Raw genomic sequence first — 13784 nt, 5'->3', positions numbered from 1 at the left:
CGAATCATTGTGGAATTGGAGGCTGTTCTTCAGTTGGAGCAACAAGGATTGCTGGTCGCCAAGACATTGATCATCAGACGCCACAAAGATACCGAAGCTGAGGAAAAGTGAGCCTATTGGCATCAAGAAAAGCCATAAAAAGAATGGGATTTTCATTAGAGACTGCAACAAGAGACACCCAAGAAATAGCGATGATAGAAAGAAAGAAAAGAGAGCGTGCGAGGAGTTGCCGATGGATGTGGAGGCTTATAAAACGTATGGGGAGGCTTCACATGTTGAAAAATTGGCTCATAGTAGTCAAAAAGGAAAGAATTTGTCTCTTAGTAAAAGTTGTCATGCTCCTCTTCTCTAATTACACCGTATGAAGCCTTCTCCAACAATGAAGTCTTTGCACCTAAGAGTGTAGCTACACTTAGCCTTGCATTAACTCTTTAGTTATTCATTTTGTCAACAAAAGAAGCAATTGCATTAACTTCTTCATCATTGCTTCATTTGTCAACAAAAGGAGCAAGCCATTGTTTTTGACTTCTTGTACATTATGGTTATAAATATCCATCGGTTTCATTGCAAGAATAAGTCGAGAGAGTGATGGATTTTTCTGTAGAGATTGAAAAATTTTGTATTTGCTCTGTAGAAATTAGGAAGAACCAATATTGTTTGAGTGTGGGGAAGATTTGGGTGTACTTGGGGATTTGAGTTTGTGGGTGTTTTAACACTCTTTTGTGTCTTCCTTTTTTGAATAAGTGAAATCTCTTTATTGTTGCATTGTGGATGTAGGCAAGTTGTCGAATCACGTAAATTTTGTGTTCTTGTTGTTATTGCTGTTTATTTTTTCTTTAAACACTATATCACGTTTGTTCCGCTTAATTGATTGTGTGAGAGATTCGCGACCTTTCGCACAACATCACAGTGGGTTTAAAGTTTGCTGGACTTTTTTCAACACGCAATAGAGGCCGGTCGCTTTGAACCTGCGCGCGCGCAATATGGTTTACTTGACTTCAGAAGTCTTCGAAATATTATTATTATTGCAACTTTTTTCTACCGGGAACGAGAAATTGAACCTATTATTAATTAGCTTGTTGAAATTTTATTTTAAAAGAGGGGATTGTTGGATTAACTGGTCTTGAGTCTCACAAGTCCCCTCTTAATTTACTTGAATTTCTGTAAAATTTCAACAACCTAATAAAAAAAAAATTCCAATCCTTTTAATGTGGACTCGTCATTTTTTACACAATTTACAAATTCAACACAAGCCCAATATAAAATTAACTGGTTCAAATTAAAGGATTTGACATGTTTAATTAAATGAGTCAAGTTAAAGTTAATTTATATAGTCTTACACATATGTCAGAACACGATCTAAACCCGACATAAAAGCTAAAAGTTTTTACCAAATACGAAATTTACCTTAAGAGAGTCCGTAGGTGGGAGGTGTCAAGTCTGCAATAGAAGAATTATGATCCTCTCCAGAATATCCAATTAATTATAGTAGATAGATATTTTTATTCCCTCAAAAAGTAAAAAGACAAAAATACCCATCTACTATAAATAACTAGATATTTTCCCGTTCATTTACACTGGAGAAGATCCTGTTCCACAATAGAAGGGGAGGAAGTCTTCCAAGCAGAAAGATGGGCATTAATTGAGGAGTTTTTTTTTTTTTTTTTTTTTTAAGCAAATAAGGAAAGGGCTACATGGGAGGATCTTTACCACTTCTGATCCGAAAGGAAAAAGAAGTGGGAGATCTTAACAACGAAAAAGGGTGGGCTCCCCAACAACAAACCCAAAACGAACTAAAAACAGTGCAACAATAATTACAAATAGTAGGAAATGGGTCAAACAAGTGACCCGGTCCTCTCAAAGGGCCGCACAAGGCGGTACCAGAAGCTAAAGGGGCACAGACAAAATCTGAGCCCCCAGATTTCACCAGCGACGACCACCGGAGGAGTTAATTAGCTCCTATCCATATCTCAATTGGATGGGAGCTAAACACTGAGGTATTTTGGAGCTACTTGATGTTGCGCCAAATTGTACTAGCAAAATGGCAATCCAGGAAGATATGTTGAAGGTGTCCCGGAGGTACCGAACGAAAAGGATGTTCTAGGTAATTTTCCACAAAAAGTGTTTCAATCTATGTTGCATTTTAAGGCTCCACAAGGCTTTCCAATCGGCAAGTATAAGGGGGGAGGGGTTGGAGAGAACTTTAATTGTTCACTTCATGGGCAAATTTCACGGAGAAATACCTAGAAGGAGAAGGAATCCAAGTCCATTTATTAGTTAAGTTGGATTGGGGAAGGTGAATGCTAAAGGTTCCGTTTGGGTTTGTGATTTCAAAATGTGTGCTTTAAAAAAGTAACTTTAAAATGTGCGATTTGAAAATTTAATTTTTAAAAACGCAGTTAAGCGTTTGGCAAAATCGCAATTTAGCCTTTAAAATTATGTGCATTAAAAAAACACACACACACACCAACTTGCCTGCGATTTCATGAAAATATAGATTTTTTTTAAGTTTTCAAATCGTGACTTTTTAAAAACGCAATCCCAAACAATTCATTTTTTGCCATTTGGTTTAAAATCGTACTTTTTATTTACAAAATTGCAATGCAAAATACACTTTTAAGTATATGTTGGATAACCACCAAGGTGGTAGTTGAGTTGGTAAAGCAGCAAGGGGAAAGTCCCCCCCTTCCCTTCATCCTAGTGGTCGCGAGTTCGAATCCGCTTGCGGTAGTAGATGCGTGAACCAGATGCTACTATGAAGGGGCTTTATTGGCTTACACCTTAGTGGGGTTGTGGTGAAGGCTCGTCTTCCTAGACAGTAGCTATGGCTCAAACCAGACATTTCACAGCGGATAGGAACCTCAATGGTAACGCCCAATGGAGGAAATTATACTGGTTGCCCCTTCCCACATTTTTTTTTTAAAAAAAAAAAAAGTTATATGTTGGATAGAGGGAGGGTCGAAAAGGTTGTGAAATAGGGGAATATTCCAGGATCTATAGGAGGGATTTGAGAATGTCTTTACACATAAGACTTCTAATTACACAAACATTGGATATAACTTATCCTTAAAAATTCGCTTGTAAGTAGAGGGTGTCATATACGCTTGGTTAAGATTGTACTTAAGCCATGTAGAACACTTAGGATCGTAACATATCATCACACTCCGCAATTGATGTCCATAGCGACCCAATCTATCAGCACTGACTAAGTGATAATTCTTTTCTCTTTTGATGACTCTACTCATTTATCAATATTCAATGACTCAACACTATTCCCATACATAATACTCAAGACATTTTAATCTAGCCTATAAGTCGCCTCCTCCAAAACTCAACGACAAAGATGCGACCTATTCGACAAGCTGTATCTAATCCTATACTCAACATGGATGGCTCGGATATTAAATAGTACAAATCTTTGGTTTAAATTACCATTGAAAACCAACTTGCAAGAGGAAAGTGCCAAATAACTTATATATGTAAAGTTTTTTTTTTTTTACATGTTCACACAAGGGAAAATAGAGGAGGGATTTGAACTAGTGACCTCCGCTTTATTAGGCGTGGTCCACAGCCGATTGAGCTACCCTTTAAGGACACTTATACACATAAGTTAATATTATACTTAAGTCATGTTGGACACTTAGGATCGTAACATCCTCCCCTTCCGATGTGCATTAAGACTCCTTATAATCTCTTGCTCAAAGACTCAAAGTGTAGGGATAGCAATAGAGAATTGTGAGACGCTCCCAATGAGGCTTTTTTGTCTAAACAACCGGCTCAGACGGCGGGCAAGGGTCTCTCGCAACCAACTGCGTAATTGTAGGGAGCAAGGAGAATTGTGGGAAGTCCACGAAGCTCAACCATTTGTCTTCACTGTTTGCTTTACTTTTCACTAGCTGGCAGCTGCGTCGTTTGTCCCAATCCGCTTGGATTTGAAAGTCTCGTAAAATCCCTTTCCGAAAAGAAAAATTGAACCTTGGCTCATGGGAAGCCTGTAAAAGTCTTGGCCGTCCGGCTTACGCTTTGCTTTACTTTTCAAGCAGCGGTAGATGTGTATCACTAGCTGCATCAATTGCCCCAAGCGCGACGATGGCCCACTCGACTTCAGAAGTCTTTGAGAGATATCTGCTAAGCTCGTGAGAAGCCCGTAAGGCTTGACTTTTCAGTCAGCCGTAGAAGTCTGTCACTAGCTGCGTCATTGCCAATGCAACGATGGCCCACTTTAGAAGTCTTTGAGACGTCTGTACAGAGATACAACCTGACAATAAAGGGCTGCCTGAGATACAACAATGTATTCCATATGACAACAAAATGAAGGATCGAGATAGTCACTTGTATATTTCGATTTAGGTGGAGGTTGGATTGATAAATTGATAATAGTTGTTTGTGAAAAGTTTGAATGGTTGTTTGCCATAAGTCTTAGCTTAGGTTGTTAGTAATTGTAATCACAATATACTCCATGGAGATAGAGAAATGCTAGATATCATAATGACAATTCTAACTAACAGTTTAAATTTTTGTTAAAAACAAATAAGGATTGGTTTGAACTACCATATTAAATAAAAGTTGGATAAAAATCTAGTATCTAACATTTATTTCTCTACTGCATGTGTAACATGGTTATAAATTGAGGTAATCAAAATAGCTTTGGTATCGTTTGAACCAAAACCTTTTCCTAAATTTTCAATAAATTCGATAAAGGAGGGCGAATGCAAGGCCACTTACCCAGGTAGCCCTAGTGTCCACCTACCCTAGGCAGGTAGGTTCTGCAACCCCTTCTCTTTGGAACTGCTCCTCTAAGGAAGGAGGCTGCGATGCCCACTTGTCCCAAACAGCTCAAATACAAAGTCCACATATTCAAGCAAGTTAGTTTCATACCACCTCTCATTGAGACCAATCGAATTGTGTACAATTTGGACAACAAATTTGAGGGCTCTCAATACAAAAAAATACCTTTTCCACATAATTCCTACTCAAAACGGTGGCATTGGCATGAAAAATGATTTACCGTAGTTAGTAAAACCATACCATATCAACTCCGTTGGACCGGGTTTATATTCAGTTTGATATAAAAAATTAAATTAAATTTTTTTTTTTTTTTTTAAGAAAAAATGCCAATTAAAGTATTAAAACTATTGCTTTTATAAAAATAGTGAATTATAGATTTTAAACATTCTAAATTTTAATGTTAAGTTGTTTAGACTAAATAATTATCTCATTCAATATTTCACTTTTACTAAAAGGCTTTAAATCTTTTATCAAGAATCTATGAACTCTCTATGCAAATTAACCTTTTATGTGAAATTAAATTGTGTTTAATTTCAATTTTCGTATGCTTGCATATTTGTATCTAATTGAGTACACTTCCTTTGAAAGTTCGAAGCTTAATATGGTTGGGATAACTACGTGATAAATTAACAAATATCCACATCATAATGATTCGGAGGAGACTCACATGCATTACAAAAGAGATTGTGGATTAAACCCAAAAAAAAAAAAAAAAAAAAAGGAAGAAGAGAAAGATGGGTTGCATTCCATAAGAGATTGGTGATTATTATGTTTTGCTCAAGTGAAAGGGGAAAAAAATTGATGGTATGATAATGAAAGAAAACTTTTCATAATTACTTAATAAAGGAAAATGCTCAGATTACTACAACTTTTATTACAATCTCTTACAAATTCACATCCGGGTACTTATCACGTCCAGCACGTCAGTCCACCTGGTGAAATGTGCAGCCACCCCAACCAGGAGATATGCTATAGTGCAATAAAAAGACCATTTTTTGCCCATAAACATCCTAGGTGGCAAGAGGCCATAGGCCCATCAATAGGTAAGGTCAAAGCAACTATGGATGGAGCCCATGACCTCTTGAAAACTTTTATGGGCCAAAAATAGTCTTTTTATTGTGCTGCAGCATTTCTCCCCCAACCAGAAAACAAATTGGAGTTCTTAAATTCACAACAATTAAACCAATGTAATCCCTAATGTGAAAGTGTGTATACTCAAGACATTAACACAAAATTCAGTAAACAGATCCAGACCAATCAGTTTCAAATTCTAAAAGAATCAAACTCCTAGAATACAAGGAAAGCACACATGATCTTGTCAAATTCTTTAAGCAATTCAAGTTTCAATCTATGAGCAGGGAAGTATTTATGTTAGATGAAAGGTTTTGTCACTCCGATTGACACAAACAATCGATGACAATGGATGGCTCTGTTAATTGATACTATAATGCTCCAAATTGAGATCAACATTCATTGCCAAAATAATTAAGAATAGAACAAAAGAATCAAGATCCAAACTAATAATCATTAAATAGATTTCAGTCAAAACATTACAGGAACAGCGAAATCCAGTGTTTGTTTCGCAGACTCAGGACATAAATACGACATTGAAAAGGGAAAAACGACCTAATGGCAATAGGGAAAACCTCTGAAGGCGACTTTGTCTTGTTCTACTTGGATCTCTGCCTCATCTTTCGGCGCTTCCTCTTCAGCCTCCTCATGCGCTTCTTCTTCCACTAAAGAAATTCCCAAAGAAAAAGAAAAAGGAAAATATGAGCGAGCGAAATTAAAATCGGACCCAATCGTACTAAACTTGAAGTCATAATCCGAGAAACGGATCGAACTAAATTAGAAGTGACAATTGATTGTAGAGATTCACATCTTACCTTGGCTCTCATGGTGTTTGGCCTGAGGAAAACCGACGCTCTGTCTCGACTCTCGAAACTCTAAATTCTCCGAGGCGAAATGAGAATACGGTGAAGGGGGTTTGGATTTATATAACTAAACCCTAATGCTAGCCCGGAGTGACTCGATACGGTTCAACCATAATTTCTCGGGCCGGTTCACTGACCCTTTGTTAGTATTTGGTTTTTTCTTTTTCTTTTTTCCTGTTAAAATACAATTTTTCTATTAAAAATACTATTTTACGGCCAAATGGTACAAATTTTCCTAAGAAATATTTATTTATTTATTATCATTTTTAATTAAAATGGTTTAACTTGTTAAAAAAATGAATAAAATTTTTGGCTTACCAATGCATTTTATCTTTAGATCAGTAATTCTCGAGTAATTTTAAAAGTTTTTATTGTACAATTCTTATATCATTCCAAAAATTATGTGGCTTTTAAAATTATCATTTAATTAAAATTTAATAATAATCAATGACAAACTTAATAGTAATTTAAAAAATCACATCATTTTTAAAATTATACAATAGAAACACAAAATAAACTTCTAACATTAGTATTTAGTATTTTTTTTTAAAAAAAAATGCTAATATAGAAGCTTATTTTTACTCTCACCTAATCAAAATTATAGCATAACTCTTTAATCAGATATAACAATTAAAACAAACAAATACTCTTTAATCAGATATAATAAATTAACAATTATTGATTCAAAAAAAAATTGATATAACAATTAAAACAAATGATATTTTAAGAAATCTATTTTACTTTTTTTCTGAGGAAATAAGGATACGAAAGCTGGGGTAGAATCTGATTACCTTGCCAACCATAAACCGTAACCAAACACTGCCGCAGCAAGCAATTGAAACTGAAGAAGCTCGGAGCTCTAGAAGGTTGGCTGGTCGAAATTTGAATGTGGAAATGGACATCGATGATGCTTCTCATGAAGGCAAAGGCGAAGAAACAAAGGCAAAGCGTATCGTGGTGATATTGGTGGGTGCACCAGGGAGCGGCAAGTCCACCTTCGGTGAACAAGTCATGCGTTCCTCTACCCGACCCTGGGTTCGCATTTGCCAGGTATGTTTATCATATGTTCGATGAAATGCTTGAATGGGTTTCCAGTTCACAATTGAGGGAATTGTTTTTATTTGCACGTTCGTGTGTGAATTTCGCGATGAGTGTCACCAAGCGGTAAGCTTTTCTAGGAAAGAACTAAAAAGCGAAATTTAATAGCAAATGCAGAACAGCATCCTTTGATAACCAGCTGGGCCACCAGGCAAATGATCTATTACAATTGCTTTATCACTAAGAGTTTCTTATGTTATGGTTATCCATGACCCATTTCTCAGAATGCAATGTAGCTGCTGTTATTATTGCTTGCTTGTTCATGGTACTAATATTATTCAAATCATTTCTGATGTGTATCAATGTCTGAACCGCTTCTTGTGAATGAGGTTCCCTCGTATATTCTGATGATCATCACTGTTCTGGTCTTTCTGATAATATGTCTATTCTCAGTCATTTTAATTGTTCAGAATCTTTTTTCATGCTAGTCAGATGGCCTTTTTCAATTTCTACTGCAGGACACTATTGGGGGTGGTAAATCCGGAACAAAAGCCCAGTGTCTGAAGAGTGCAGCTAGTGCACTGAAGGATGGAAAAAGTGTATTTATTGACAGATGCAATCTAGACCGAGAACAGCGTGCGGAATTTGTGAAGCTCGGTGGTCCCAATGTAGATGTGCATGGTGTTGTGCTTGATCTTCCAGCTAAGCTATGTATATCTCGGTCAGTTAAAAGGACAGGGCACGAAGGAAACTTGCAAGGTGGAAAAGCTGCTGCAGTGGTGAACAGAATGCTACAAAAGAAAGAATTGCCTAAATTGAGTGAAGGTTTTACTCGGATCACAGTTTGCCAGAGTGAGAGTGATGTTGAAGCTTCTCTTAATACATACAGTGCACTTGGTCCATTGGATACTCTTCCAAATGGATATTTTGGTCAGAAGAACCCGGATGCCAAAATTCAACTTGGTATAATGAAGTTCTTAAAGAAAGCAGAGGTTCCTGCTGCTAATGCAGTATCTGAAGCAAAGAGCATTCAGAGTTCTTTTTCTCCTCAGAGTATTAAGGAAATGGATTCCAGCTCCAATGGACCAGTAAATGTTTCTTCATTTCCAGAAAATGCTGGTAAGGACTTGATGAAGGGTGAAGACCTGGCAGTTCGCTCTGCTGGCAGTCATGTTTCTTTGAACGATCCTCCCACTCTGGCATTTCCATCTATTTCAACATCAGATTTTCAATTCGACCATGAGAAGGCCTCTGATATTATCGTTGAGAAAGTTGATGAATTCGTAAATAAGCCTGGGAATGCCAGGCTTGTGTTGGTGGACTTGTCTCCTAGATCAAAGATTTTGTCTTTGGTCAAGGCAAAAGCTGCTAAAAAAAACATTGATCCCAATAAGTTTTTCACATTTGTAGGAGATATTACACGACTTTATTCAGGAGGAGGTTTAAGCTGCAATGTAATTGCTAATGCTGCAAACTGGTAAGTTTTGTATCATTTCCTTATGTTTACTTTTTGTTAAGTGCATGGCTCTTCCAGTGGCTTGAAATGGAATGATTCTGTTTGTTCAGAAAGCCTTCATGGGAAAACAGAAGGGGGAAGGGTTGGGGGAGGGGAGGAGAGGGCCACATGTTAAAGCAGGAATGCTCAGTTAAACTCCCTATTTCAACTTTCTGAAATTCCTGAGTTCTCTTTGGTATCTGAACCATATGAGGCTAACTCTAAAGGTTGATTGTTCATCTTCAAATATGCATTGCCTGAATTTAACCCATGACTCACAACATTGTTCCAACATGTTGTCTAGAAGCTGCTAGTTTAACAAACCTTTAGTCATTCCTTGGTTTGACTACGTGGAATCAATGATGTTTTGCTTATTATGGAATCTCATAACTTGTCCTATGAGGTTCAACCAGTAGCTTTTATTACAATATGCTGAGTGCTCACCGCATGTTTCCCAGGCAAAAAGTTGATTGTTTATCTTCAAATAACTGCTTTAATCCACTGATATTCTGTGTGTGAAAATGACTGCAATGCAATAAGCTTATGATTATATGTTCAGTTTTACTTATCAAAAGAAAATGATTATATGTTCAGTTTGCATGTCAAGAAGATCAAATAAGTAATTATGCTTTTCAGGCGACTGAAACCTGGAGGTGGAGGTGTTAATGCCGCAATTTTTAATGCTGGTGGTCCAGCGCTTGAAGTTGCAACCAAAGAACAAGCTAAATCCCTTCAACCTGGAAGAGCTGTGGTTGTTCCTCTCCCTTCGAATTCTCCCTTGTTTAGTAGGGAAGGGATTACCCATGTAATACATGTTCTTGGACCAAATATGAACCCACAAAGACCAAATTGTTTGGACAATGACTATATTACAGGCTGCAAAGTTCTCCGTGATACTTACACTTCATTATTTGAAGGTTTTGCATCTGTAGCTAGAAGCCAAGAAAAATTGGCCAAGGGAAGCAATGAAAACCATGGGCCAAACCCTTCAGAGCTACAAGACCACACTGAGGGTGTAAATATGAAGCATTCTCCAAATAATGATCAAAAGAGTAAGAGAGAGGGTGACCATGACAATGATAGAAGCAAAAAGTGCAAAGGATCCCAGGATGAAGTTGGAGCTGATATCCATGGTTCTAGAACTGGAAAGTTAGAGAAGAACAACGACAAGATTGATGGAAGCATGACAAAGATCTGGGGATCATGGGCTCAAACTCTTTACCATATTGCCATGCATCCTGAGAGGCATATGGATGTTGTTCTAGAGATCTCTGATAATGTTGTCGTACTGAATGATCTTTATCCCAAGGTAAATTTAAACTGCTAACTTTTTCTCCTTTTCTTATACTCAAGTTGCATATGTCACTATCGCAATCTTTATAATCCTTTTGCAGGCAAAAAGACATCTTTTGGTGTTGGCGCGATATGAAGGTCTTGATTGCCTTGCAGATGTACGTAAAGAACACCTTCATTTGTTAAGGGCGATGCATGATGTGGGTTTGAGATTGGCTGAGAAGTTCTTGCAAGAAGATGCATCACTGATCTTCCGCCTTGGGTATCACTCGGTATGCAAGTTATAGTATTTGTTGAAGTTTTCCTCTTTTCTGCTTCTTTTTATGCCTATGAGCAGAGCCACTCAGGTTCTGTTGGGTGAGGGTCTGAGTGGGTTTTGTGTTCGACACTTGCCAAAAATAGGAATAAGAAACTATTATGTATTATTAAGTCTATGCCTTAAGCCCATAGATAAAGCTTGGTGGAAAGGATGCATTTACAAACGAATAAGTTTAAAGTTGAAAATACCAATTAGAGGCTAAATTTGAAAGTCAGCTAGCTGGGTTTGGTTTAATGCAGTATCAAGTCACTTTAGCAATACACAATGAAGAAATACTATGTACTATACCCTCATCACACTTTCATTTCATTAGACTGATGTGACAGTGCTCATTAGCCTTTGGATCTTTTTTTTAAAAAAAAACAAGGGTTGATCCAATAACTAATGGCACTGCCATATCCACTTAGTGGAATTAAGGTGTAGTATGTAGCATTACTCATACATAATAATATGAGCCAAAGTGATGAACTATGATGAGAAGAGGAAAAGACAACCATTTATTTGGGGTCTGAAAAACAAGATGACAGTATGCTCTAAATACAAGTATTTAAAATTATTGTGTAATATAGTGGAAACTGATTTAGTGGAAATAATTAAGTACTACAGAAAAAATTAAAGAATGGAGTATCATAAAGATGCATTTTTTATGATCCACTGTGCCATCGTATTTAGATCCATTTGGGTTTGCGATTTCAAAATGTGTGAATTAAAAACAGCGCTTTTAGAAAATGTAGTTGAACGTTTGATAAAATTGTATTTTAACCTTTAAAATCGTACGTTTTTAAAAACACATATTTTTCTATGTTTTCAAATCACAATTTTTAAAAATATGTACCCTCAAACGATATATTTTCTGCGATTTTGTTTAAAATCGCATTTTTGGTCTACAAAATCGCAGTATCAAACACACTTTTAGTTGCAGTTTTTGTTTTGTGCATGTTTATGTTCCTTTGCCAATTTCTAGTGTTATTTCTAGTGTCATGCACAAACATCATGCTGATTAATTATGAGAGATACATCATGGAAACTGAAAATTGAGTTTCTTACAATGCATTTCTGACTGTCTCTCCTCTTTGCAGGCCCCATCAATGCGACAACTTCACCTACACGTTATTAGCCAAGATTTTGATTCAAAACATTTGAAGAATAAGAAGCACTGGAACTCATTCAACACTGCTTTTTTTTTCGATTCAGTGGATGCAATTGAAGAAGTCAGCAGTAATGGTAAAGCAACACCAAGAGATGATGATGAAAGTCAGTTATCTATCGAGTTGCGTTGCCATCGATGCAGAAGTGCACACCCCAACATACCTCGGCTAAAATCACATATTAGCAACTGCCGAGCCCCCTTTCCCCCTGCTTTGCTTCAAAGTGGCCGTCTCGTGCTAGCACCATGTAATGCTGACGTTGGTCCTTAAGTGCATTTCCGTCATTCATCATCACATTTTGTTGTATATAGTGTAAACCACCCTGGTTCAAGCCATAGATTTTAGCTGGTCCGTCTTGGCAATGGTAATGAAATCCTTGTGTAATATTTACAATTTACCTTACGATTTCTGTCTTCTCACAATGGATCTTTGTTTGTGGATTGATTTACTGGATGTTTAAGGTTAGCATCCACGTTCGGCTCAGCAAATTTTTTCTCCATTTAGCTAAAAAAAAAATTATTTTTAATTTTTGTTAATTTTATTTTAACGAATCACTTTTCAAAGCACCATTTCACCAATTCAGCTCTACACAAATTACGCAACTGGAAAAAAAAAAAATTGCATTCTACTTACCATCTCTTCTCTCTTTATTTTTTTTTATTATTATTATTTATTTTCTGTTTTTTTGAAAAAAATCAAAATGATGAAGTGAAGATGGTGGGAAGATGTGGGTAGAATGAAGTGAAGCATTTCTCTTACTCAATTTTAGGGTTCCTATCATGCACATCGATTCATCGTCGTATCCCACGGACCCATGACATGGCGACATGTCATCTCAAATACTAAGAGTCAAAGACCACCTATAACCAGAGCCAAATTTTGACACAGAAAAGCAAAGATCTCGTATGATATTTTTACTCCTGGAGGACAACTTTGATTACGAGCCACTCAATGTATTTGTAACCTCGTAGGATCTCAAGCTTAAAAAATATCTTCTTGCTGAGGGGAGAGCCAGTACTTTCCCCAGTATAATGAAGGTTTTTCTACAAGTTGAAAGCGTGGCTACTGCATGATGGAGATTTGGACAAAAGAAATAGGCTCAAAACTTCCATGGACATTGGCAAGTGGCGAGGATGTGGCGGGTCCTCACACTTGTGTAAGAGTTTTGAACATTTTGTGATAATGATTCTGCCTTACCATCATTATTGGTAAAGGCTTTTCTATTTACAACGTAATTTGCTACAAGAGATATTTAGTTGAGTACAGTTTGAATTAGTGATGAACACTCAAGGATGAAAGCCAATACAAGTTTTCTCAACTGACTTTAAAATTTGAGTGATCCTTCTTATTTTGACTATCATCTTGGGCTGCAGTTTTTTCACATCATGAGTTGTATTAATTGTTGATGTTAATATCTCTCACGAGTAATATTAAAAATTACATTCTTGATTCAAAATAAATCTCTTTCTTGGGTTTTTTAGGTGGAAAAGTGGCCAAATTCGTACCTGACCGAAAAATGATCTAACACTATTTATAAAGTAATTAATTTCAAGAGTTCATCATTTGTATTTGTGACAAACACTTAAAATAATAAAAGCTATGCACGCTTTTCTGGATTAAGATTAACTCTCAAATTATATAATTTATGCTTTAAGCATCAAATTGTTTAGAAAATACCATCTATTAAAAAAAGTAACATATTATCGAGGTGGTCTGAAAAACTTTCCTCCCAAAAGACTCCTACATGCTTTTTCAAAAAAAAATAATAA

General features: G+C 36.5%; 1 protein-coding gene and 1 long non-coding RNA gene across 3 annotated transcripts; one reads left to right on the top strand and one right to left on the bottom strand.

Annotated features, from left to right (window-relative positions):
• Window positions 1-6295: 6295 nt before the first annotated feature.
• LOC132191379 (uncharacterized) lies at window positions 6296-6843 on the bottom strand. Its single transcript, XR_009441270.1, has 2 exons — window positions 6675-6843; window positions 6296-6524 (listed from the first exon to the last, which is right to left on the bottom strand). It is a non-coding gene; the product is annotated as an uncharacterized LOC132191379 (long non-coding RNA).
• Window positions 6844-7490: 647 nt separating this feature from the next.
• Window positions 7491-12487, top strand: LOC132191376 (transcription factor bHLH140). Of its 2 annotated transcripts, XM_059606348.1 has the most exons (6): window positions 7492-7772; window positions 8279-8879; window positions 9171-9237; window positions 9892-10564; window positions 10650-10820; window positions 11947-12487. In XM_059606348.1, the coding sequence occupies exons 1-6, from the start codon at window positions 7617-7619 to the stop codon at window positions 12283-12285; spliced, it is 2007 nt and encodes a 668-aa protein (XP_059462331.1). In that variant the 5' UTR covers window positions 7492-7616; the 3' UTR covers window positions 12286-12487. The 2 variants fall into 2 exon arrangements, with proteins under 2 accessions (XP_059462330.1, XP_059462331.1); XM_059606347.1 differs by having other exon boundaries at window positions 7491-7772; window positions 8279-9237.
• Window positions 12488-13784: the final 1297 nt, after the last annotated feature.

Source organism: Corylus avellana, chromosome ca9, assembly GCF_901000735.1.
Source record: "Corylus avellana chromosome ca9, CavTom2PMs-1.0".
Classification (NCBI taxonomy): Eukaryota; Viridiplantae; Streptophyta; class Magnoliopsida; order Fagales; family Betulaceae; genus Corylus; species Corylus avellana.
Note: the sequence above shows the minus strand (reverse complement) of the source record. Positions and strands in the feature narration are given on the sequence as shown.

Bases quoted from the DNA above. Each gene is read 5' to 3' on its own strand.
- LOC132191376 (XM_059606347.1), top strand. From the start codon at position 7,617: ATGGACATCGATGATGCTTCTCATGAAGGCAAAGGCGAAGAAACAAAG. The intron at 7,773-8,278 runs GTATGTTTATCA...TTTCTACTGCAG, and splicing joins CCTGGGTTCGCATTTGCCAG to GACACTATTGGGGGTGGTAA. The intron at 9,238-9,891 runs GTAAGTTTTGTA...TATGCTTTTCAG, and splicing joins ATTGCTAATGCTGCAAACTG to GCGACTGAAACCTGGAGGTG.